The sequence below is a fragment of the Punica granatum genome, chromosome 4, assembly GCF_007655135.1.
Source record: "Punica granatum isolate Tunisia-2019 chromosome 4, ASM765513v2, whole genome shotgun sequence".
Taxonomy (NCBI): Eukaryota; Viridiplantae; Streptophyta; class Magnoliopsida; order Myrtales; family Lythraceae; genus Punica; species Punica granatum.
In genome coordinates, this window is record NC_045130.1 from 6,348,449 (window position 1) to 6,373,817 (window position 25,369).

General features: G+C 39.2%; 5 protein-coding genes across 5 annotated transcripts; 3 read left to right on the plus strand and 2 right to left on the minus strand.

Annotated features, from left to right (window-relative positions):
* The first annotated feature begins 3,436 nt into the window (after nt 1-3,436).
* Nucleotides 3,437-5,962, plus strand: LOC116202581 (GDP-L-galactose phosphorylase 1-like). Its single transcript, XM_031534177.1, has 4 exons — nt 3,437-4,039; nt 4,342-4,763; nt 4,860-5,315; nt 5,414-5,962. Exons 1-4 carry the CDS (start codon nt 3,913-3,915, stop codon nt 5,729-5,731), a joined length of 1,323 nt encoding a protein of 440 aa, XP_031390037.1. The 5' UTR covers nt 3,437-3,912; the 3' UTR covers nt 5,732-5,962.
* Nucleotides 5,963-8,561: 2,599 nt separating this feature from the next.
* Nucleotides 8,562-10,640, minus strand: LOC116202601 (probable calcium-binding protein CML23). Its single transcript, XM_031534203.1, has one exon. It carries the CDS (start codon nt 10,526-10,528, stop codon nt 10,076-10,078), a length of 453 nt encoding a protein of 150 aa, XP_031390063.1. The 5' UTR covers nt 10,529-10,640; the 3' UTR covers nt 8,562-10,075.
* A 3,420-nt stretch (nt 10,641-14,060) lies between these two features.
* Nucleotides 14,061-16,997, plus strand: LOC116204748 (probable fructokinase-6, chloroplastic). Its single transcript, XM_031537008.1, has 7 exons — nt 14,061-14,471; nt 15,053-15,261; nt 15,414-15,626; nt 15,740-15,937; nt 16,004-16,141; nt 16,255-16,371; nt 16,622-16,997. Exons 1-7 carry the CDS (start codon nt 14,324-14,326, stop codon nt 16,754-16,756), a joined length of 1,158 nt encoding a protein of 385 aa, XP_031392868.1. The 5' UTR covers nt 14,061-14,323; the 3' UTR covers nt 16,757-16,997.
* Nucleotides 16,998-17,231: 234 nt separating this feature from the next.
* LOC116204749 (polcalcin Ole e 3) lies at nt 17,232-17,832 on the plus strand. The gene has a single exon (XM_031537009.1). The coding sequence runs from the start codon at nt 17,354-17,356 to the stop codon at nt 17,606-17,608; it is 255 nt and encodes an 84-aa protein (XP_031392869.1). The 5' UTR covers nt 17,232-17,353; the 3' UTR covers nt 17,609-17,832.
* A 235-nt stretch (nt 17,833-18,067) lies between these two features.
* Nucleotides 18,068-20,623, minus strand: LOC116204747 (probable serine/threonine-protein kinase PBL7). Its single transcript, XM_031537007.1, has 6 exons — nt 19,946-20,623; nt 19,476-19,733; nt 19,208-19,380; nt 19,041-19,120; nt 18,777-18,924; nt 18,068-18,685 (listed from the first exon to the last, which is right to left on the minus strand). Exons 1-6 carry the CDS (start codon nt 20,433-20,435, stop codon nt 18,323-18,325), a joined length of 1,512 nt encoding a protein of 503 aa, XP_031392867.1. The 5' UTR covers nt 20,436-20,623; the 3' UTR covers nt 18,068-18,322.
* Between the last annotated feature and the right edge of the window lie 4,746 nt (nt 20,624-25,369).

The window sequence follows — 25,369 nt, forward strand, 5'->3', positions numbered from 1 at the left end:
GCTTGTACATATGTACGTTGTAGCCTGCTTTGTTTAAGCCAGAATACATGATCCATAATGTACTGGCAGGAAGAATTTATCGGATTATTATGTATTGATTAGTAGAACTCATTTCACCAGATTTTTACGGGGCAAAAGTTGGGAGGGAAAGAGCTTAACTAAACTCAGTTTGCGCCTTCTTATTTTCTACTAGCATGTGCATAAAATTGGTAGTCTCTTTTTCTAGTGAAATGTGAGACTGAACACCGTACTTTAATTGATGAAATTAGCAAATAAAAAGCTGGGGAGCACCGATCAATCCTACCGTACTTTCTAGGCCTGAATATCCCTGGCCGAAGGAGAAGCTCCATCTGTATCAAGTTTAACTCGACCCGTCTTCGTATATACTTTTGCTTATCAATATACAACAGCCTGTTCAACCAATAAAATATGTAACGGCCTGGTCGGGGTGGGGGTGGGAGTTGGAACAGCTTTTGATCGTTATTGGGTTCGAGGGACCTTCGTCAAACTTTCTTCTTCTTCTTCTTCTGTCTAACTTTAATAAATTGGCGGAGTAAAGAGACTCTTTCTCCATTTTTTAAGCACTGTTCAGTTCAACAATCGCTTGTCCCTTCCTTTGTTCTACCTCTTCGATATATCGAATATTAATTGTGTTTCATTTTTTTTCGGTGGGATTAGTCGTGTTTCATTTAGTTGAATAATTGTGTATATATTAGGTAATCTGACCCAATGTTTTTTTTCCTATAGTAGAAAACGGAAGGCGTTTCGACGTTGAATCATAGGCTGAGATACGACTGCAGATGTGCCGTACCTTATTCTTCATCTTTCCTTGTTCTGCATAATGAAAGGATAATTTGGAACAATATCCTAGAGTACAGATTCACCTTTAAGGTGATGATTTTAGAATACATACTAGAAAAAAACAAAAAAAACAAAAAATTTAACTCGCTCAGTTATATTTTCCAGAATAAAGGAAATTTTCATAGTAAATACAGTGCTATATCATATATTGAGTTTTGTAATAATGTATTAGCTCGTAAAAGATATGCTAAGTAAGGCTCAAATATGTTCATACGACAGAATGGGCGCATTTGATTTTAGAACCATGCGGCTTTAGAAGGAAAGCAGGGAAATGTTTTTGATCATATCCCATCCAAGTCGATATTATAAAGTATAAATCCGTTCCACTGACGGTGGATTGGTTCAAGCGATTTGGCGCTTATTTTGCTTAAGTAAGATCTCGAATTCAAGTCATTGTGAATGTAAAAAATTTATGCCGAGAGAGTTTTATCTCTTAGTGGGCCGACCTTGCTCGTTTGAATCAGTCGATGCTCAATTAGACTTCTGGATATCAAGGCTCACATAAAAAAAAAAGTTATAAATTCGGTCTTGGGACTATGAGGCTCGCAAGAAACTAGATATAAGGACAAAGTCAAGTTAGGAAAAAGTACTAGAGGCAGTTAGGGGTGGTAATATGTGTCGTGTTGTATTTAAAATAGTCGAATCTAAACGGGTTCGTGTCAGAAAACTTTAAATTCGAACACAACACATTTAATAAACGTGTCAAGATTTTTAAACACGACAAATCTAATCCGTTTAACTAAGCGTGTCTAAATATGTACGTATACTTATCTACATGATATGACACTATTATCATTAGATACATATTATATCTATATGATATGACACTATTAACTTTAATTATACATTACTACACGATTGATAGGATAAAAGCACCATAAACGTGTGATTTATATAAACAAATTTTGATGATTTTAGTGTACTTTCTTTTATAAATTGATACAATATGTGAAACAAATTTATTAACACGATAACACATAATATAAACTGGTCTAACCGTACTTAAATGGGTTACAAGGGTTGAACCCGTTTAAGCATGATTTTTATGGTGTCTAAACGGATTTGACTTGTTTAAACACGAAACACATTTAACCTAACCCCAATCTATTTAACTCCGTGTTGTATCAATGTCGTATTATTGTGACGTATCAAATAATATTGGCCATACAGGCAGCATGGAACAGCTGGCGAACGTGATGTAGATAAATTTACCTTTGTACTTTGTCGGGCACAGAAATAAAATACTTTCGGAAGCTTGTGGGAGCCAAAAGAACAGAAAATTACTTTGCAACCTGCGAAAATATTCAGAAAACTACATATTTTTCAGGATCTCTGCTCCGTTTGAAATCAATTCTAGTAATAAATTGAATGTTCAATTGAATTTAGATAAACTACATCGTTGGGAAAAAAAGAAAAAAGTAACAAGTTTAATTGAAATGACATGAAATATCCTATCTAGAATACGTTTTAGAATAAAGTGATCGATCATAGGCTTTTAATATTTTTTTTAAAAGGTCATAACTTTCAATTACACTGAACATGTCCAAATCTTGTTGATTTGGCCTGATTCTAATTCCACTATAAATTGATTCTTGGACGTTTTGAAATTCATATTTTAAAGAATTCCCATGAAATCAATTGAATTTTTTGGATTTGCTCGGACGATGGAAGATTAGAAGGGGGAGAGAGAGAGAGAGTGATGTGCATATCAAATAATACCATATTAGTATATATATGGCGCTTGATGTTGAATGAATTTCTTATGGACATTTTCAGCACTCTTTCCTCAAAGTCATGAGAGCTGACATACATGAACTAGTTCGATACCGGGAAAAAAGAAAAAAGTAGCTGGTATGTCTTTCTCTCGGGATCACTTCAGATGGCTTCCCTGACTTCAAGGGCCAGATTGAAATGAAAACAATAGTGGATGAGGTTGTGCGTACCGAATGCACGTACACGGGGATATCAATTCAAAAGTCAACCGAAGTATCAAAAAAAAAAAGTTAATAAAAAAAGTATTTTTTATTAGATTTTTGGATATCATGGTACATACAAAAAAAAAATTCTAACACGAACATTTTTCCGTAACCAATGCACAAACTTTCTATTTAATAACAATTCTAATATGATGCCAAAATTTTCATTAAATTGAATGGAATCGAGGCCACAGAGGCATTAAAGACCCCAATCGAGAGGAGGGAGCCGACAGCTCCAATCAGGGGTGGTGGCTGGAATCAACGCCCCACCCCCCGGAATCGGGAGAACTCTCAAATTAGAGATTCTCCTAATTTCGGCAGGTGAGTCATGACTCCAGCCATCACCCACTCGATTGAGGTTGACTATGTTCTTTATAGCCTCGATTCCATCCGAATTAAAGGAAAATTTGACGTCGTGTTAGAATTATTATCAATCAAAAGTTTGTGCATTTGAGGAAAAAAAGTTCGTGCTAGAATTGTCAAAATGTGAATGGTTTATCATTTTTTTTGTTATTAATTCAAAAATTATAAGAATTTAATAATTATAAGGCGGCAAAAGCACAACCGACCCTTTTCCCCGGCTGAAGAAAGGCCCAACCGACTGCGTAGAATCATGTCCTATACATGGCGGGGATCCGCGTATTTGTCTCCTGAAGATTCAAGAAGAAACCCAAAACGCAGACGCAGAGAAAGAGATTTGGTCGGCAGCGAAGCTGATTCCAATATTCTTTGCCTTGCCTCCCAAACAACACTGATTTCTGCGCGGAATCGCGAACTCTGATCCGCGATAACATGAGGAATCACTCGATCGGCGGTGATCACAGCGCTGTGGATAAGAGCAAGACTCCCTCTCCTCACGGTGGCAGGGGCGCTCTCCCTTCTGCCGGCGGCCACCCTTCCGATCTTGTCTTCCTTGCTGGCGGCGGCAGAGGAGGAGTAGCTTCTCGAGCTCCGGCTTCCTCCTGAACAGATATATCAAATACTCATAGTTACCGATACTCTGTATATACATATAGGTTAAGGTGTTATTATAGCGAAATCGATCTGGTCATTGATAGATAGGAGATAGAGAGAGATGCTGACGATCAGGAGGGTTGCTACTGTCGTCTCCAATTACCAGGAGGACGGCACCTCGGAGAAGGTTATTCGAGGAGAGGCTAAAGGTTGCGGGCGCAACTGCCTCGGAAGGTGTTGCCTTCCTGGTATGTTTGCTTCCTATCCAATTATCGGTATTTTGAATGCTTATCTGTTAAGGTAGTGATCAATTCATTCGGAGATGAATCTACCATATGTGAATATTGCCGTAATTTTGCACATTTTCGCTATGTCAATTTGTATGGACTGATAGCAATAGGCGCAGCTAAATTATGAATTGGAGGGTAATCAAAGTCATCAGCTTGTTGATCGAATTAGACTATTTTGGCTGGAAAGTGAATTCTGAATTCCGATGGTGGTGTTGGATTTGATTATGATATGGGAGGATTCATTTATCTGTGAACTGCAGCATCGAGGCTTCCTTTGTATGCTTTTAAGAAGGATGGAGGACTTCCAGTCGTAGAGACGATCACCTGTGCAGAACATCCTCCGATGTCATTCTTGCTCAGTATGTTGCTTGGACAGTGGGAAGATAGGAAGGACCGTGGGCTATTTCGTTACGATGTGACTACCTGTGAGACAAAGATTATCCCTGGAAAGTATGGATTCATAGCACAGCTCAATGAGGGACGCCTCCTGAAGAAAAGGCCCACCGAGTTTCGAGTGGATCAAGTTTTGCAGCCCTTTGATGAGAATAAGTTCAACTTCACCAAAGTCGGACAAGACGAAGTGCTCTTTGCGTTTGAACAGAGCTATGACTTGCACAGTCGCTACTTTCCCAGTGTGCCGGTCACTTCTGTGTCGAGCTCCCCCAATGTTGTTGCAATCAATGTGAGTCCTAATCTATATGCTCATTTTGGATCTGTAACAAAAAACCGAACTATTGTTAGCATTTCAATGACGAGGCTATAATATTTTTATTGACAGGTGAGTCCGATCGAGTATGGGCATGTACTCCTCATTCCTCGTATTCTCGACCACCTGCCTCAGAGGATTGATCATGAGAGCTTATTGCTCGCTCTTCGTTTGGCCGAAGAGGTAGCAGACCCCTTCTTTAGAGTCGGGTACAACAGTCTCGGTGCATTCGCCACTATCAATCACCTTCACTTTCAGGCATATTACTCGGCAGCAACTTTCCCTGCGGAGAAGGCTCCAACTGAGCCAATAGTAATTACACGAACACCTGGTGGCCTGCAAGAACGAGGAATCACTGTTTCAAAGCTTTTGGGGTATCCAGTTCGCAGCCTTGAGCTCGAGGGGGGGGATTCGATGCAGGAGCTGTGCAATGTGGTGGTCAGTTCCTGCATATGCCTGCAGAACAACAACATTCCCTTCAATTTGCTCATATCGGACTGCGGAAAAAGAGTTTTCCTGTTTCCGCAGGTAAGCCAATCAGTCTTCTTAATCAGTCCTTAATTATTCGTGTGACTAATTATGTGTGTGAAGAATGTAATCTGATTGTGCTGTTAATCAATGAGCAGTGCTATGCAGAGAAACAGGCGTTCGGTGAGGTGAGCCCGGAACTTCTGAACACTCAGGTGAACCCTGCAGTGTGGGAGATAAGTGGCCACATGGTGCTGAAGAGGTGGGTGGATTACGATAATGCATCGGAGGCATACGCATGGAGACTGCTCGTTGAGGTCTCCCTATCAGAGCAGAGGTTTCAAGAGGTGAAGGATTATATCCTGGAAGCTTTGGGCGTGCAAGAAGAAATGGGTCTCAAGTACGATGAAGCCATTTCTGAGTCACCTGCCACGGAAACCCGCTACATACTTCATGACTGTCCGGTTGAGCAGTGAAACATGGGATTTATTTGCTTCAAATTTGGATAGATTAATAGTGCGATCTAGAACTCAGATGTTTCGCCGACCAAAAAATACACGACTTATAAGGGCCGATCGGTTTCTATTCCCCCACCCCCGGATAGCCTTGGTTCTCGATTCCGGGTATCTGTAGCATTTGAACTTGTTGGTTTATGAATGTTCTATTCTATTAAACACTGTGGAAACAAAGAAGTTTCCTTTTTCCCATCAGTGGCCCACGGAGATTGTCTTTTGCAGTTCTCGACAATTGAGTTTGGTCGAAAAAGAAGTGTGTCAGATCCAAGGAAAGTCAAGAAGGGACATCGACCTTGAATTTTGTTGATTCCTGATGGTCAGGTGTTGGCATTATGCGATCAAAGTGTGAGAGTAAGTCAAAAGAAGAAGAAAATGAAGTTGCAGGTAGAACCGCAACATTTGACCAACCAAAGCTTTGAAGAAGTTTTGAAGGACAATGCCGTTTTCCTTCCCCGAGGGGTAAAACTTAAAAAAAAGGCATCACCAATCGTCACGATGAACTAGAGATTGATCCAACAAGCGTGTTCGCTAGAGCTATCCACACGCATATCTCTCGTTTCACAAACAAGAAGCAAAGTTGTCATCGTCGAAGAACCCGGAACAGAGAAAGTGGACTCTAATGCATTTTTCACTCGATTGAGAATTATTATCGTCTAAGAACCGGGAAAGTCGTTGACGTATAATGTACGTGGCTGGGGGACGACAAGAAAGCACAAACCAACTAACCGCTAGGTTAGTTGCGTTTATTATTGAAAATCATAAGGATAAAAATTACATCAGACACGGAGAACTCCTAAACTCGCTGCGCAATTTTTTCTTGCTATTCGTCTAAAATAACTGCACATAAGAAAGACGAGTATCTCAGATCAGGGTCAAATTTGTACCGCATGGTCGTCCATGCTGCCTACGTCCATGACTGGTTTATATATTTTGGATCGCGTCAGATTATGCAGCAAAACTGAGAGTGAGTTCACATGGTATATCGATAAGTGTTACAAAAGAATCACGTAAAAAAAAAACAAAAAAAGACACTGGTATCCTTTAATTTGATATTGACTGGGAACCTCAAGAGTTAGGTTGCATTGTTTGAAATCGGGCATCCTAGAAAGAAATCCGTGATACACATTGTTGAATGTACCACCAAAAAGAAGATCTCGAACTATATGTATCTTATGTGGTGTAGAAGTGAAGAATCACAATGTTGAAATTATATGTATGTAAAGATCAACACTCACGGGTTATTCTCTTCTCGTAATAAATACATGCGATAAGGAAAGACTCACAAATCCAATGGTGGAAGCAGATGAACGATAGATAAAAGAGTAGCGCAAGGTAAGAATCAAACCCAGGGATTTCAGATTAGAGTCGAGGTTGATCCGGTTGTTTGTGAATCTACCCAACTGATATCAATCAGTAAATAGGAATCTATCTATTTCCTATAAATAATCTAAAACTGTTGTTTTCCCCATTACATAAGATGAGGAAACGTCTCCTTTTCTTTCTTAGCCATCTTAACCTCTTATTTTCTTCTTTTTTGAGTTCACCCACTGATTTTGATTGTTTTGATAATTTCTTACATCCTCAAAAAAAAAAAATTAACATGTTTTAACTATCTATATATTTTAATTAACTAAAACAGGCCACATCATATTTAGTACTCACACACATATAAATGTTATTTATTTTAATTCTTAACTGTCTTTTTACTATTTTAAACATGATATATAATGTAAACATTAATAATAAATAAAAACTATTTCTTAGAATGATTTTAATCACCCTATACTTGAAAAATATATTTTATCTTTCTTACAATACAATACAATATTCGGTCCTTCTTAATCTCAAGAAGCCACCTGAATTAGTGAACCTTCCTTTCATATGTTTGTTTTATTACAAATTTCCTTTAATTTCTGTAACTTACTAATATCTTTAAGTTGTTGCACTTTTTCCTTCTAATCTTGCACTCATTCCCCATTTTTTTCTCTCCATCCATGTAAAAACTATTTAATCATTATTTTTATAATTTCATATGATTTTTTGCATTTTCATACTTATCTTATATTATCATTTAACTAAGTTTCTCATTGATTTTTCCTCCACGTTCATACATGTTCATAAAATAAAAAAAACTTTCGAAATTAGAGTGTTCAATCAATTTTAAACTGAGTCAAGTTATATTAATTTGTTAATACACTTTTCAATGTTACTATTATAATTTATATGTCCTCATACTTCAAACGTACAAAAATATTATTTGTTGAAAAAAAGAGTTTTTGAAGACTCGCGACATAGCACGGGCTCTTTCCTAGTACATAGAGAAGATACGTGAATCAAATCAAAGCGTTTATGGATGAAAACAACTGAAATAATGATCATTTAAATTAATGAGAATGTAATTTTCTAGCCGGAGGAATCAGGGAAGAATATCTAATGCGAACTAGAATTTTCGGTGTCTATCCTAGTATCCGGAAGTTCAATGGGTTTCGACTAATTCAGTCTAGTCTAGTCGGTCCACTAAAGGTTAAAGCTCTCATAGAGTGAATTTTCTCCATTCACAATACCCGATACTTTACTTAAGGGAACAAGTGCTAAAAATCAACCCAAGTTGGTACTACAATGTTGCTGAATGAGTATGTATCTTCTCATTCAGTTCAATAATAATAATAATAAAGGCAAAAACCCTAACTTATCGATAAACAGTAGAACTAACGAAGAACAGAGAAGGCATTAGGGCATCTGCTCATTTGTTTCGGGGAAGAAATCGAATGAAAAACAAGTTGGATCGATCGAAACACCATCAAGTTGCCTCGAGGTAACCCTAATGATTAAGTGTAAAATCAAGCATCAGCGTTGTCACAAATCAATCCTAAAATAATCATATGTACAAGTTACTGTATTTTTTTTTGGGTACATTGGGAGGTCAGAGCATAGGAATACAACGAAATGACGAGAAAAGTTAAGCAGTACAAAATCGGGGCATGGAGACCCTAATACAATCACCCATAAGAAGCAGAGCTAAAACCCCCAATAGTGAAGAATAAAACTGCAAACCCGAAGGAAGAGCCGTGGCCCACCGTGCCATCCAATCCGCACATCCATTGCCCTCACAATGTGTGTGGACCACCTCAAAGACCCACTCCCTTGCCAGGAGAGTTCTAATATTACGGACCAGCGAAGATGTGAGGGGCTCCCCGCGCCATCCCCCCTGACCAGTCACGAGCAGTAGCCGAATCCTAACTCCACAATGATCTGCCTCAATCCTAACTCCAAGCATGTTCCAAACCAAAAAGGGCAGCCCACAGCTCCGCAACAATGGTCTGAGTCTCCGGCTCTACAATTTCCAAGATTTAGAATTTAGACCCCTCTCTGCCGTCCACTCCTCTCTCCAACCTTTTTTGGCCAACTACTACTACATCCGGTCACTGGAATATTCCTTCGCTTGCCCCTGCCCCTGCTCACAAGCATCCAGGGACCAAAGGGATCTTTCGAGCTGTTATCCGCCGCCCAACGACTAGCCCCCACCCCGCCAGCATCCAAAAGCCACCGAGGAAGAACTCGACCCTCCCTCCTTGCCAACCAGACCTCCCATCGACAGACCCACCAGCTCTCCATGGCCCTGTTCCCTGCTACCCTCCTTCTTCTCCACACCGTCAATTTAGGAACCCATTCTTTAATAGGTAGGAAGTGTCCCATCACCGTCCACGGGTCCATTACTAATCACAGCCTCCCTATCCTCATAGTTGGAGAATTTCACCCAGAAGAAGTCATTGCCAAGGCTTCCCACCTTCATGTACCCCCTTGGGTTGCCACAGAGTGTAAAGACGTTGCTTTAAGAGCATTGTAGCCCACCCCTCTGCCCAGCATTTTCACGATCAAGGAGACCCACCACGGCGCTCTCAACCTTTTAATTTGTTATTTTGTAAAAGAGAGTAATGGGACCCCTCCCCAAGTCCTCCTCAGTGTCGGAGCCCTCATCATCACTAGGGTCAGGCGGCGACCATGGAGAAGGACGCACGGTCTCCTTACCCTCCTCCTAGGACCCCTCCTTGGCAGCAGTGTCAGTCGTTCCAACCCCGCAGAGTCTATCCTTGAGCTTCGATAACATTCCGTCCTTCCTCCACACTCCTTCACCCGCCTTCTCAGGTGTTCACCAGCACCTCCAGATCTTCATCTCTTCCTGCTCCTACGAAATTGGTCCGCTTGGACAGCAGACGGAAGCTCAGTAGGCGGACGGTCCTTCGATATGAGAGAGAAGCAATTACTGTATTTTGAGATCATAAAACACCGGGTCATCCAGAATGATCAACTGGAAGATTTGGTCATCATCTCCTTAAACTCCTCGAAGTTCACGTTCCCGTCCCCATCCTTGTCGACTGAGCTGATCATCCTTCTACAGTCGCTCAACGAACACTTCTCGCCCAGCTTCCTCAGCACGGAGTGCAACTCACTCGCCGAGATCAAGCCACTCCTGTCGAGGTCATAGTAGTTGAACGCGTCCATCAGGGTCTGGTTGTCCCCGCCGTCCGGTGACCCTCCAGTACGGAAGAACTCAAGGAATTCTTCGAAATCAATGTGCCCGTCACCGTCCTTGTCGATCTCGGAGATTATCTGCTCCGTCTCTTCCGTAGTCGTAGCTTTCAGGCCAATCGAATCCAGCGCTTCCTGGAGTTCCTGGGAGGAGATTTTCCCATCGCCATTCTTGTCATACTTGTCGAACACACGCCTTGCTTCTTCGATGCTGCCTAAAGAACACATCTTTATAATTAGTTGAACCAGAAGAATTTGATCTTATGGGGCAATATTCTGAGATGAGAGATAGGAATATATATAGGATTGTGTTTCGACTCTTCCGATGAGTGTCAATTGTGTAGGTTTGCGGGGCTTTTATAGGTGGGGTGAGAAGCGTCAATAACGCGTAAATTAGATTTTCTTTTAGACCTTTCCGCCGAAATATTTGTTTTAAAAACCTATTTCACATGTTGCAGGAAGTATTCACGATTACTAGAATTTGAAGAAGATATCCTTCCCGAGAGAAAAGATCTGGGAAAAATCCCACATTACGTGCTAAATCAATAACAAACATAAAAATTGGAAAAGGATATATATATATATATATACATACACATATTTATATATATACACATATTCGCAATACACATATTACTATATGCGAATATGTGTATATATATGTATACTAGCCCTCTCCCGTCGGGCATGAGAAGTTATTTTTGCGTTTTTGTGGGTCTTTGTACAAAGTCAAGGATTATTGTTTTAACCCTCATAAAAATTGCTGATTTAAAAATAAAAAAAGATATGGAGAAGATATTGGAGGATATTTTTGAGGGAGCAGTGAATTTTTTTAATTTTCAATATTTTCCTTGAAATTAGGAGAAATTTTAATAATTTGTGTATATATAAAGTTCAAATATAGCAAAAATTTTGGCGTTTGCAAAATAAAGTTTTGTTTCTAATAGTAGTATAAAAAGTATAAAATATCATAAGATACTATAAGTAGATACCAATCAAATCAAAAAATTTCCGTGATTTAAGATTAGTAATTTATTCAGTAAAAATTGACTCGTACATATTACCAAATTGGCATACGTAGCGGAGTCTGGCAATCAAACCCATCAATTACATATAAATTCCATGTAATCTGATATATATATATATATATATATATGCATGTATGTATGTATATATGTATGTATGTATAACTAGCTAAAGTAGAATGGAATCATATTATTATTATGAATGCGACTCAATCAGGAAGAAAATGGAAAGTTAACTAATGGGACTTGGCAAAAATTGATGGCGTATAATACGTTGTGTTGGCACAATAAGTGTTGGTCAACGGTTTCTTTAATATGTCTTTGACTAGCAAATCATGATCAAAACATAAGATTAATTCAGGATTATTCCAATTGAATCTATATCAAAAAGTCAAATTGATCACAATTCTACCATCCCAAACAAAAATTGATGTCATTTATTAGATATATACGAAAATCAAATCAAACGAGATCTACCAAAAATAAATAAATAAATCAAATGTGATTTTTTTGGTCAACTTCAAATGCGATATTTTCATTAATTATCCATCTGTTGACTTTATAAATCTCTTCCATTATTTTTTTCGGTGTGCATCACCTATATTCGAAAGATCAATAGACTCTGATTAATTTATGATCAAGTCAAGTCGGTTTAATAGGAGGTAAAACTTGTATAGTATTTTTTTTATAAGAATTCCATGATCCCACGTATCAAAATGAGGAATATTTATTGAGCTTATAAAAGAGTTGAATACTATTATTTAATAATTTAAGCCTTTAAGTTGAATATTTGTTCAATTACTTGTAGATCCCATGAAATTTTAATATTCTGCGATCAGAGAGCTACACACGTCTTATGCATTTCGTATGACTTACATCCACGTCGAGTGTGAGAGTGACCTAAAAGTATTTTAGGTTTCCGCTAGTTAAAAATTTTGTAGTTTTGTTGAAGATCGCAACCTTACTTGAGACAAGGCACGATCAGTTAGCTGGTATCGAGGATCCCAGTTCCATCTAAAGTACCTAAGTAAGTATTTCCGGGCCGAAAAAGCAAGTCAAAAGCCATGAACTCAAGGGTTGCAATGAATCATGTATTTTTCTTAAATAATAAGAAGTAACTTTGATATGCCAATATGAGTTAGTTCATGTGGTTTGACTTAAGTTGTAGAGAGTTTATTATCCCACATCGAAAAATAAATTAGAAATCCATAGATTTGTAAGAAACTGAGTATCACAACCTATCAGTTCGAGATTTTGAATTGAAACGAATCTAATTACGCATAAGTCCAGTGAAAATTTTATATGGTATCAGAGCAGGTTTCACGTATATCCATTCCAATGTCTATTTTTGAGGGCAGCCAAAAGCACATCCATATTGGCCTAATTGTGGAGCTCGTGGTTCTCTTTAAAACCCGAATATCGCCTCGTATAAATTGTCTCCCCTCTCATCCGTGTGTGGAAGAGGAATTAGTGGGCCAATTCGGCTCGAGTTTTACCCCTTAGTCTACAATAAACTAAAAAAAAAGAAAAAAAATGTAACTTTGGGGCAATATGTTTCATATATACATACATATTCATGATATATGACTTTGGATTATTATTATTATGTCATGAGAGGGGCTTACTTGAGGATTTCAGTTAACTTTCTAGATAAGCCTTGAAAGCGCGTAACCTCCAAAAGCGGAGCTGCTTTCAATATCCCTTCAACTTCAACAAACTAATGAAAGGGACACACCACACTTTTAATATTAAAAAAATAAAATCATTATTCAAACTTGGTCTTATTCGATTTTATTAACACAAAGCAACTCATTAGAAGCTTCTTCTCTTCTGTATTAATTTAATTTACTAAAAATTCTGCAATTGCCGGCGGTCTCTACAATCTAGAATTGGACTTGAACAAAAGAAACTTCCACAAATCATTGATTTAATCTCAGGTGCTAATGTCCAAAAATAGTCGTTCAATCTGGATTCTTCATAATAATATATATATATATATATATATATTTTTAAGATCAAGGTCTTTGTCATCGCACGCACTCGACTAGAAATTAAGAGATTTCAAATTTGATTATCGCAAACGCAAAGTGAGATTACTTTTGCGGAACAGTCCACTCAAGCTATCTACATCGGGTCTAGGCACTAATAATGATAGTTAAATTTGATTTCAATGTAGAGTTGCCCAATAATTACATTCACGTATGAGGCCTTTTTTCTGCTAAATTTGATTCCAATGTAGAGTTGCCCAATAATTGCATTCACGTATGAGGCCTTTTTCTGCTAAAGATTAGTTGATTGGCCGCCAATACTGTGAAGTACCAAGTGCACGTGAATCGCAAGCCACTAGTCATACGATGTTACCTTCCCAACAGAGATCATAATACTTGGAACACGAGGTACATATGACCTCAAACCAATCATCATGGCGATTTCATGAGAAGTATCTATCTAGAATTAAATCGTAATGGGGATAAAATTTAAAAGGCGATGCGAGCATTGTCGATTCAAATATGATCGACCGTTGCGGTCTTTAATATAACAATCATCGCCATCCAAAATGGCATGCTGCCAAGTTGATGATACAAGAAGATGATCGTTGGGGTACGTCCCAAACGATCGGGCCATTTTCTAGCTTGGGCTTCTTGTTTCTGGGCCTTGGTTCGACATTGGGCTGGGCCCAATGTTGGGCTCCATCTCCTCCGCTCTCTCTCTCTCTCTCTGAAGGTGCAAGACAACAAGCATCATCAATGGCGGATGGGAATGGAGCTGAGAGAGAGAGAGAAGACGGAGCGAGCAAATCCGTTAGCTGTCCAAGAAAGCACTGAACAAGGTGACAAACCACAAACTGCCCTCTCACTAACCTTGCACTCTCCGCTGATGCCTCACGCCACAGTCCCCCAGCTCGTCAACTATAACTCATCGGTACCATTGACTCATCCCTAGACCCTCTCCTGTTCTCCATCACTTCCTGCTCATTTTGCTCTCCCGTGATCAATCAATGGCTCTCCACTCATGCGGGTTCTGCTTCGGCGTCGTCCCTTCTCCAGCCCCTCGAAATTACGTGACTTTGAGGCGGCAGAGCGTCAGAGCATCGGCCTTCGATTGCCCTCCTCTGTATTCTTCTGTCGCCCGATTGGGAGTGAAGGGTATGCTAAGAATTTCTTTGACATTATGGGAAGCTTCAATATTTGGTGCTAGTTTGCTGAGACCGCACTTATTGCAGGCCATAGGAAAGGAATTGTTATCGTGTGAATGTCAAATGTGCTTGATGTACATTGTTGATTGTTCACATGTGATGGAATAAGTCAGACATGTAGCCAGGCATAATCACGGTTCTCGAATATCGGAATGTATGAAGTTCAGGGTCCACACTTCGGGCCGTATATGTGCGGTGTAAAGCTCAAAGAACCTATCTTTGATCAGAAACTACATAAACCTAAGGAGAGCGCAAAGTTGGCCATTCAATCTTACATATTTTCCTAATAAAAGTGAGACCCGAGCCCTCCCGAGTCCTTGCTTCTTTCGTGTACTGAGCGGCTGGAGACTTGACCCTGAATTCCCCAAAATTTTGATGTGTTAGATAATCGATATAAACACCAGTCATACTTCCTCGCAGCATTGTGATAGCATATAGAACCCCTACTGCTGTTTTTGTCACTAAAATTATCATGGACTTTCTGTTATCTTAGTTTTTGCTTATTAATGTATTGAAGCAACGTTTATTCAGGAAGAGCATTACCAGACAGAGATGGAACTGACGCAAAAGAAAATTCCCTTGTTGTTTGTTTTGGGGAATTGCTGATTGATTTCGTTCCAACGGTTAATGGGCTTTCACTGGCCGAATCACCTGCATTTAAAAAGGCTCCGGGAGGAGCACCTGCTAATGTTGCAGTGGGGATCGCCCGTCTGGGTGGATCATCAGCCTTCATTGGAAAGGTAAAGCTGAGTTAACTAAGTCAACTATAATCGCGTTGTTCTAATCAGTGGCTGCTGGTTCAACATAATACAAAAATATGTTATCACCTGGCAAGTAGTTGTTGTCCTGGTCGGAGAAGATTAATTCAGTTTTATTCTTTCCACTTGCACAGGTCGGAGAAGATGAATTCGGATATATGCTAGCGAATATACTAAAGGAGAATAATGTGAATAATGAAGGCATGCGATTCGATCCCGGGGCCCGAACTGCCCTAGCATTCGTCACACTTAGGAGTGATGGGGAGCGTGAATTCATGTTCTACCGCAACCCTAGTGCAGATATGCTTCTTCATGAATCTGAACTCGACCTTGACCTGATTCAGAAGGTATTTCTAGAACTTCTTTTTTTGCTAATGTTATACAAATAAGAACAGTAAGTGCTCCTTTCCTTTGTGTTTTACTTTTCACCTGACCAAGTACTTCAATTATCCTGTGACAGGCAAAAATTTTCCATTACGGTTCTATTAGTCTGATTACCGAACCATGCAAGTCAGCTCATATTGCCGCAGCAAAGGCAGCAAAGGACGCAGGCGTAATTTTGTCCTATGATCCAAACCTGAGGCTCCCACTATGGCCTTCTGCAGAAAGTGCCCGAGAGGGAATCCTGAGCATATGGGAATTAGCTGATATCATTAAGGTACACAAATGGACTTCTGTTGTGTTTTCCTCTTTCAAGCGGTCCTCATTTCATTGAATTTCTCAGATAAGTGAAGAGGAGATCGCATTTTTGACCAATGGAGAAGATCCATACGACGATGCTGTCGTCCGCAAGCTGTACCATCCGAATCTCAGGTTGCTGCTCGTCACTGAGGGTGAGGATGGTTGCAGGTATTACACCAAGGTAAGAGGAATATGAATCACAATTGTTTCGGCAATTAATTTCTTTAATCCTTATTAAATCGCCCTGACAATTACTTGGTGTGAGGTATTGAAATTTGGGTCATTGTGATGCAGGAATTCAGTGGAAGAGTTAATGGATTGAAGGTGGAAGCTGTGGACACAACTGGTGCAGGTGATGCCTTTGTGGCGGGAATATTGTCGCAGTTAGCTCTGGACTTCTCCATTCTTCAGGTATCAATAGATAGCAACCATTCTGTTCAGATTAACTTTTCTGAGTCCTTGAAGAACTTGATATGTTTGTCCTCATAAATATTGAGTATGATGATATTCATGATTTCTTATGTGAAGTCTTGAAGGTTTGAGAACTAGAAATATACTTTTCCTGATGGATTTATATGAAGCGTATATGGTCTACGTATCTCGAAGATTTATGAACTCGAGCTTTGTCTAACTTTGTGGAACACAATTGTTTCTTTGGTAGGATGAGAGCCGACTCAGAGACGCTCTTAGCTTTGCAAATGCATGTGGTGCATTGACCGTGACAGAACGAGGTGCAATACCTGCTTTGCCAACCCGTGACGTAGTGCTTAATGCGATGCTTAAATCTGTATCATAGGTCACCCTATCTTCATATACCCGACCTCTTCATGATTCTTTGAGGGGAGTGCCTCGAGTCTTCCACTTCTTTGCATAGAATAAAAGTTGAGAGAGAGGAAGCGAATTTACCCTGTATTGTTGTTCGATATTATTACATGTTCGAGTTCTACTATTTGACCAAAGAACGTGTACTATGTATCCTAAAATGTAGGTAATCTGAACTCCCCTGGTATCTGCTGAATCTTTCCCCTTTTTTTTTTTGGTGTCCCACACTTCGATGGCTTGTAAATAATTCGATTACGATGATAATTCAGGCCAAAAGCCTCACTAGCGTTCTGCAGTCGCATCCCGATTCGATGCTATCCCATACTTAAAAAGAAAAATTGGGGTCAGATCAGGTCAACTTTACCGAGTTGTAGTCATTGTCGTAAATAAGGATTTGCTTAGATTAGTACTTACATTCTACAGGTGATCCTTGTTTTCTGCTAATGCCGATTCCCTATTTTCATGGGCAACCTCTCAATTCTTTGGAGACCCTCCCCTTATAAGAGACATTTGCTTATGCCTTTGCGAATCTCGAGAACTCAAGCCCTACCCAAACACAAGGAAAACGAAAATGGCCGATGATCCGCAAGAAGTGGCTGAGCGCGAGCGCATCTTCAAGCGCTTCGACGCGAATGGGGATGGGAAGATCTCCTCTGCGGAGCTCGGTGATGCTCTCAAGACTCTGGGCTCGGTCACAGCTGAAGAGGTTCAGCGCATGATGGCCGAGATTGATACTGATGGCGATGGGTTCATCTCGCATGAGGAGTTCACCGATTTCGCTCGTGCGAACCGTGGATTAATGAAGGATGTGGCCAAGATATTTTAGCTTGCATCTACAGTCATAAATCTATGATCTTGATGATTTGTTTTCTACCCCTATATAGGCCTTACTTCACTTAAACTGTAGCTTCTCGTTTTCGTTTGCCCCTCCATTTTTGTGCTGTACAAGGTATGGAAAATTTGTACTACCGATGAAATGAAAAGCGTTTCATGACACGATGTGATTTTACATTCTATCGGATATCGCAGACTCGTATGATGAACAATAAACTGGGGAACCTCTTCTTTACTGAGACTATGTGAGACTGCTCGTTTTATCGTTCTTCCTTGATTTCAAAACTGTGAGATATAACTGTCCCGATTTAGGAGTGTCTGATGCAGGCAAGAGGTGTGTTTTTCGTTCGGCTATGTACCTTGTTAAAAGCCAAGATCTGATGCTTGCCCGCCATATGATGACCCCGAAGACTGTTAAGGAAATGTCGATTCAGCATTTGGGGTCGGGACATTGAGTTGAACTGCTAGGACGTAAAATTTTATACATAAAGATGCATTTGAATGTAGAATTGGAGACAAAGAATCTGTTCTCTCAGAGAAGAGGCAATGGTGAATACAGAGTAGTGATGACCGTATGTACAGACAGTCAACCTATAACTCAGCTATATACAGTTGGTATCTACCCCTCTTCCATTTCCAATCTCTACTCATATCTCTTCGAGAGACAGAATCAAAAACATCGGGGAAAAGCGCGATGTCATAGATTTCATCGACAGAAGAGGTGCTCATAGTCCTCGAATTCTGAAACTCCCAGCATCGCTAAAGCCAAGTGACTGTTGAACTCAGACTTCCGCTGCGATTGGGAATAACAATCGAGAACGCACCCATTCACAGAAAAGGAGGAACTCTTCCTACTAAAGAAACCGCTTCCTTCTTCTTCATCGTCTATTCCTCGAAGAATGGCAACAATTTTGTCAATAGCAGGCCTCCGAAATTCTTCACTGTTTACACAAGCTTCTGCGGCCTGGATCATTCGTAAGATTTGGCGGGCATTTCTCAGATGGCATTTGAGCCGTGGATCGAGCAGATCTTGAACTGCTTCTGCTCCTTTCTGCAGGAGGGGTTTTGCCTGCAAAATTCAAGGAAAAATGTTCATTTCTTGGTTCAACTTGAGACAGGGCAACACAACTTCTAATCATTAGATGATATCTGTCACTTACCCACTGGACCAAGTTCTCCTCTCCTGCTGGCCTTTTTGCTTCGATGGGTTTCCGCCCAGTTAACAGCTCCAAAAGAACGACTCCGAATGCATAGACATCAGTTTTATCAGAAACTTTACCATGCTGGAAATACTCAGGCGCCAGATAGCTGCACGGTTATCAGATAATCCTCCATCAGCTATAAGCGAAAAATGTACTTTAACAGAAAATATGACCCCAGGATGCGTTCCTCGTTCTTCCCATATAGTTTTCTCGAGGACATACCCAAAGGTTCCTTTGACAGTCTTGCAGAGGAAAGGGACTGATGGTCCAGAAGTCCATGACGCTAACCCAAAATCACATAACTACAAAATAATATATGTCAGCAATATGGTGAAGAGATTAAAATCTCAAAACGAATGATAGCTGAAGAAGAGAGCAACTTTATTCACCTTAGGCTTTTTCTTGGAGGACAGGAGAATATTCGAAGGCTTAATGTCCCTGTGAACAACACATCTCTCAGTTCCATTATGGAGGTACCTTATGGCCTCTCCGATACCGATGGCAACTTTATACCTCACCGACCATGGAAGCGGTGCATGAGTCCTTTTTCCTTTCTTCCTATCTGCAAAAGGGAATACACAAAAGATTAAAGCTCGAATTGGCCACAGCGACCGGGCACAAGCAAACCAGCAATCATATTAGAAGTTCGAAAATTACCGTGCAGATGCCGCTCTAAGCTCCCACCAGAAACATACTTGTACACTAGGAACAGGCCTTCCTCGGGATCTATGCAGAAGCCCAGTAAAGGTACTATGTTAGGATTGTGAAGAGAGCTAGCAATCATCAGCTCCCTACAGAATGACTTCGGAGCCTCCTTGTCTTCCTTGTCCAATCGCTTTATAGCCACCGACATTCGCCTAAACCCGATTTTGCCTCTAAATACACAGCTCAAAGCCCCCCTTCCTAGAACTCTGCCTGCACATATTGAATAAATTCAATCATTCACCCGCATCAATGTAAGTTCAGCTAGCAACCCAATTCAGATTAGGCTTCACAATACACAGTCATAAGCATGCCGGACAGGTACGAAGCCATTCGGCGAATTTTGCCGCAATCTCTTTATGTCAAAAAAGTACGCAACTTTCGAAGCAATACGAAGAAAGACATTGGTCAACAAAATGAAGCACCTTTGGAGAAATGGCTGGTTGCAGAGACGACCTCTGAATAGCTGAATCTAATCAAAGTGCTGGTAACAGGTGAAATGTTCTTCTCCAGAGACTCAATCCTCCTCCACTGGAGCTCCTGGGCACCTGTGTCGTCCAACCCACTCTCCAAGTTCACCATCAGCACCGTAGCCGAAGCGCCGGGGAGGTTCATGCCAAGCGAGTCCAGCTCGACGACATTAAACCGGAAGGACGAGTGTACGGACTGCGGGTCGGCACTGTTCAGCTCTGCTCCTCCCCCACCGGCAGCGGCAGTCTCTGCCAGCAACCAAGCTCTGTTGTTCTCCGAATTGGGACTCTCCCTCTCAGTCGTCTGATCTTCGTTCTGCTTGTCGGGGGGGAAGAAGCACGAGAGCCCCAAATCCCGAATCATCTTCTTGAGAAAAGGTTTGATTTGGAACTCATTATGGTCGAGGTAGTGACCCGAAGGGGAGGAATCTTGGGGGAAGCCCATTTCTTGAAGCAGAGCAGATCTCAACCAGTGAATGCGCAGAAACCCAGATGAGAACAGAGCAACAGAGAGAGAGAGAGAGAGACAGAAGGGAAAGGCGGGTGGGAGAATATATAAAAGTTGAGAGCTTTGCTTGGAGAATGGGAGAAGAACTGAAACAGAGAGAGGGAGAGGGAGAGAGAGACGACAGAGTGGTGGATTTAAAGAACATGCCTGCCACAGAAAGATTATTCCTCAGTAATTTTGTTTGGTAAGGTCACGAATACGATCGACCTATTTTCCCAAATGGACTTTTTCTTTTTCTTTTTTGATGGGTCGACATGACTTGCGTGACCATGAATTATATCCATTACGAACTCGCTATGGCTTTGCTTCGTATTAAAGTTGTCCCTGATCACTAGCTATTCACTAGTAAATTTAATCGAGTATGAAATCAAGGTGATGGTCTCGGAAAGGTTAAAATTTTGATTTTTGATTTCTTTTTGATATATTACGTTTTGTTTTTTTTTTTTTATAATTGATGTATATGTGTAAAAGTTTGATTTGGGGTTGGTTTGTTTAATGTGAGGAAAGAGAGGGCAGGTGGGCTTCCTTCATAAGAATAATTTAATGGGGATTATTTATTAAAATAAAATAATAATAATAATAATAATTTAATGGGGACAGTTTTGAGAAGAGGAGGCAAAGGTTAGAAATGAAGATGGAAGCTAATTGTAATATAATATTATTCCTTTTCTACCAAAAAAGAGAAGATGGAAAGAAATTGGTCTAGGGCAGATTCCATTGAATAAGGAATTAAAATAGATTATCCATTTATTCATAGAAATATATATTATCCATTTCTTAGAAATAATCTATATATAAACAATGTGGTGTAACTGTAATTTCCTTGGAGAAATGATTTTCTTTTTGGGTTTAGTTACCTGAAAAAACATAAATTTAACGTATTTTATCAATTCCAACACGAACTTTTTTATCGACTTAAAAATACACAAACTATCAATTTGATATCAATAATAGCACGCGCCAACTTTTTGTTAATTTAAATGGGAATTGTTGATCACCACCTCCAATAGGGATAGCAGGCGACCTCAGTAGTCGCTAGAGACTCTACAAGGGTGGTAGTGGCCTCCAGTGAGGCCCTTACTGTCCGAACTAAAAAAAAAAAAGAAGCAAGTTCGAGAAAGAAAAGAAGAGAGGTCGGCAGTGAGAGCCTCATCAATGGACGCCAACCCACAATTGGGATTGGCGAAGACATATGTCATCACAAGCTATCTTGATTGAGGGGCGGTGACCACCGTTGAGCCTCATCGATCAAAAAAGATAACGCCGCGTTAATATTAATATCAATTTGATAATATATGTATTTTTAGTTCAAGAAAAAAAGTTAGTGCTATAATTAATAAAATGTGAAAATGTTTTACTTTTTTAGGTCAATTTTTTTTTATAAGATAGATTCATGAGTTTGATACAATGATAGGAAATAAATCGATATAAAGGATAAAAAAATTTATTGAAAAGGATCGAAATCAAAATATGTTAGTTCTGAATCGGTGCTAAGACACTCAACCAAGACTTCTGACATTTTTCTTCTTCTTTTGTTTTAGCACCTCCCTCTTCCCATTTTTCATTTCCTTATGATAGGTTAATATTTTTTCTTGTCGCTAGTTGTGAAGATAAAATCATACTAAATAGATAAATACAACTAGCCGCCAATTATAATTAAAAAATGGTATAGGAATTAATTCACTTTGATCATTAATTAGTGAAAATGCTGTACTCTGATGTATTTGGCATGCACTATCTAATCAGAAGATTGTAATTAATAATGCCCGACAAATAGAAGGAGGATAATTTTGGGCATGGAAAACTTAACTTGGGTTTTACAGTCATCACTTATCATATAGCAAACCTATAATTAATCCAAAGATGGTAAATGGAGTGTTTAGTGGAGATTGACTGCTATTTATCCCATACCTAACTACTTATAATCCGGTATACGAAAATGATTCTATTTTGATATATATGCGGTAAATGTTTGAAAAGAAAAAGAAAAGAACACCAATAGAATTGTAACAAATGTGCATACAGTCTGTTAATCACATGGAACGTGGAGAAAAATTTTGAATGATCCCACCTCAAATAATTTGACGAGGAAGAACCAATAAAAATTATTTAATAAAAAATAATTATAATAATTATTCGAGTGATTAGTACCAAGTCTCTAATTTCATGTAATTTAATTGGTATTTCCTCACATTATGTGACGAGATATGATCATTCAATAATTTCTCGGAACGTGGATTTAATCCTAAAAGTTCATAGATTCCTCATCATTGTATTATCATGAGAAATGATCACTTAAAAAATTGTCCAAAAAATCCGATATAGAAGCATGTTTCAGCCTGAATAATTTTCAACTTCTTCATGATATTCGTATGTCTTTTCTGCAACTCAACTGCCTCGACTAATCCGAAAATTGACGACATTACTCTAGTATATGTCAGTGTCGTAGTTGAATCATTAACGGCAAATTGCACTTCTTTTTTATTTTTATTTTTTTGAAAAAGAATAATAACGAGAATTAGATATGAGTACTATTTGATTAGGCAAGAAAACAGTATACACACACACATATATATATATGCATAGATTTATGAAAATTAGAAGAGACAATGAGAGGGATCAACAACCAACAAAACCTAACTTTTTTGTGGTCATGGCAGTTACAAGAGGAAAGCTTTGAAGCTCATATTTGACCCTGTAAATTTTTGGAATTATAATTTATAATTGATCTGAAAGTTGAGTCCCAAATAGGATTATCCTTTTACTTTCTATATGAAACCTTCACGGAGCCTATGAGATAGACGAGAGTGAGTCCAATAATTATTATCAGATTACTTGGTGAGATGTCACTCTTTGATGATCGTACGTACTAAATCGATAAATCTTCCAGTAATTTCATATATATTATATATCGAACCAGAATGAAAACCCTTTTATTCATTGAAAACGTATGAACTAATTGTCCGTTTCTGCCTAATTTGGAGGATGACTAAATGAAGCGTACGTACTATGATATATTAAACAGAATAATATGGTTTGGAAAACATCAATTAAAAAAAAAAAATTGGGTACAGCAAATGTCGTTGAACACCCAACGACTCCACTTGACAGCATAACTTGCACGGCTGGTGGCAAGCTAAATCCGATTTGGGGCCTCCGATAACATTATTGGCTTCAATGTACCTGCTAGTGAAATTCCTCCTCTCCACACCAAAAACAAAATTCCTCTTTCGGGAATATATGCAATGAACCTCGAATTCGATAAACATATAACTAAGATTATAAATACTTGGTTTAGGTAGGACCCGCATCAATGGGTCGTACATTTGTATAGAGCTAAGTCAGAGCATACACGAGCGTTTTGAGATAGTCGAATTGTCATAATTATTGAGAATCGGATGAGATGTACAGCGTCAGTGGTATTATGTCAAATTTACTGCATGTGGTCGATCATTTATATGAATATTTGCCGTCGGAGCACATGCGATGATATTTTTGACTCATCTAACGATCGGGGCACGGTTGTTAGGGTTTGATGCTCAATAATTTAGGGCAATTAATAGGTATGAATCTGCCTGTATATGTGATGGGCATTGCAGGTCATTGCACGTGTGTGCAAGGTTGTCGATTCATGGCTGCAATTGACCCTTTGACATAATTGGCACCCGGACTGTCGGATTGACATCCAACTTTCGGTAAGAACCAGTACAATCATGAAGTATTATGATTGGATTCTGTCATCTGTTTGGACACAAAATTTGATACTGAATCTTAATGTGGATATTAGTCGATCGATTATATCAGACACTTTATATATAAGTTTAGGTGTATATACATACACTGTAGAATTGGATAATTCATGATGACCGTCGTCGGCAGCTTAACTATTGGTGATACAATAATCAGTCGCCTTTCATTGAAAATCAAAACTCTGAATATCAACGCAGGAATGTTAGAATTTATTATGAGTAGGGGTATCATTAGACTCATGCATGGCTATGGATGCCTAATTCATTAATGGTGAACTTTCATATCACGTGTGAAGCTAAGATGTGATATATGCCCTGACCGTTATCTAATACTCTCTTTTGACAATTCCGACAGCTTAAAGGGAACTTGCTGATTGATTAGTACAACGTCCACGGTTAGCAAACTAATAACAATCACAATATCAATAATAGCGATAACGATAACGATAATATGTTGCATGCTAATATAGTGAGGAGTTTTATTAATTGGTATATATTTGCAAAAAATTTATATTAATTAAATTACTTAAGGCAGGGAAGGGGAAGACAATTGATCGATCTCTTGTTTGACCAAATGCCTTATGTTTTCTGTCCCTACTCGAAAGGGTGCAAAAAACATTGTGATGTGGCCTTTCCCATTACTAGATACAGAAACTAATAAAATATATTTATATATATATATGTGTGTGCGCGCGCATGCGACAAGAGGCAAATGAGAGATAATTAAACAAATAAGTAGATATAAATTAGGCTTTCTTTCTGTCTGACATAATCATATAATGATCGATATAATTGCTTAATCACCAGCTGACATGACAGTCTGCCCAACTTCGACATTATTAAGCACGACTCTGTCCTTTTGGTCTTTCTTTTCCTATATAGTTTACGTGCAGATAATTATATATCAATAATTGTTACTGCATGAAATGATTTACCGAACAATCGTACGTAAGCACGAAACGATTGAGATTAAATCCACAAATTAATGCACGTACGATTTCTCCACCATTCTCTTCCCACATAAGTACAGGATTAAATAACAGATTAAACCAGCATACTCAATCATCAGTCTATCTCTTTTCTTATACGGGAGTTTCAAACTCGATTAAATCTTGAACTGAT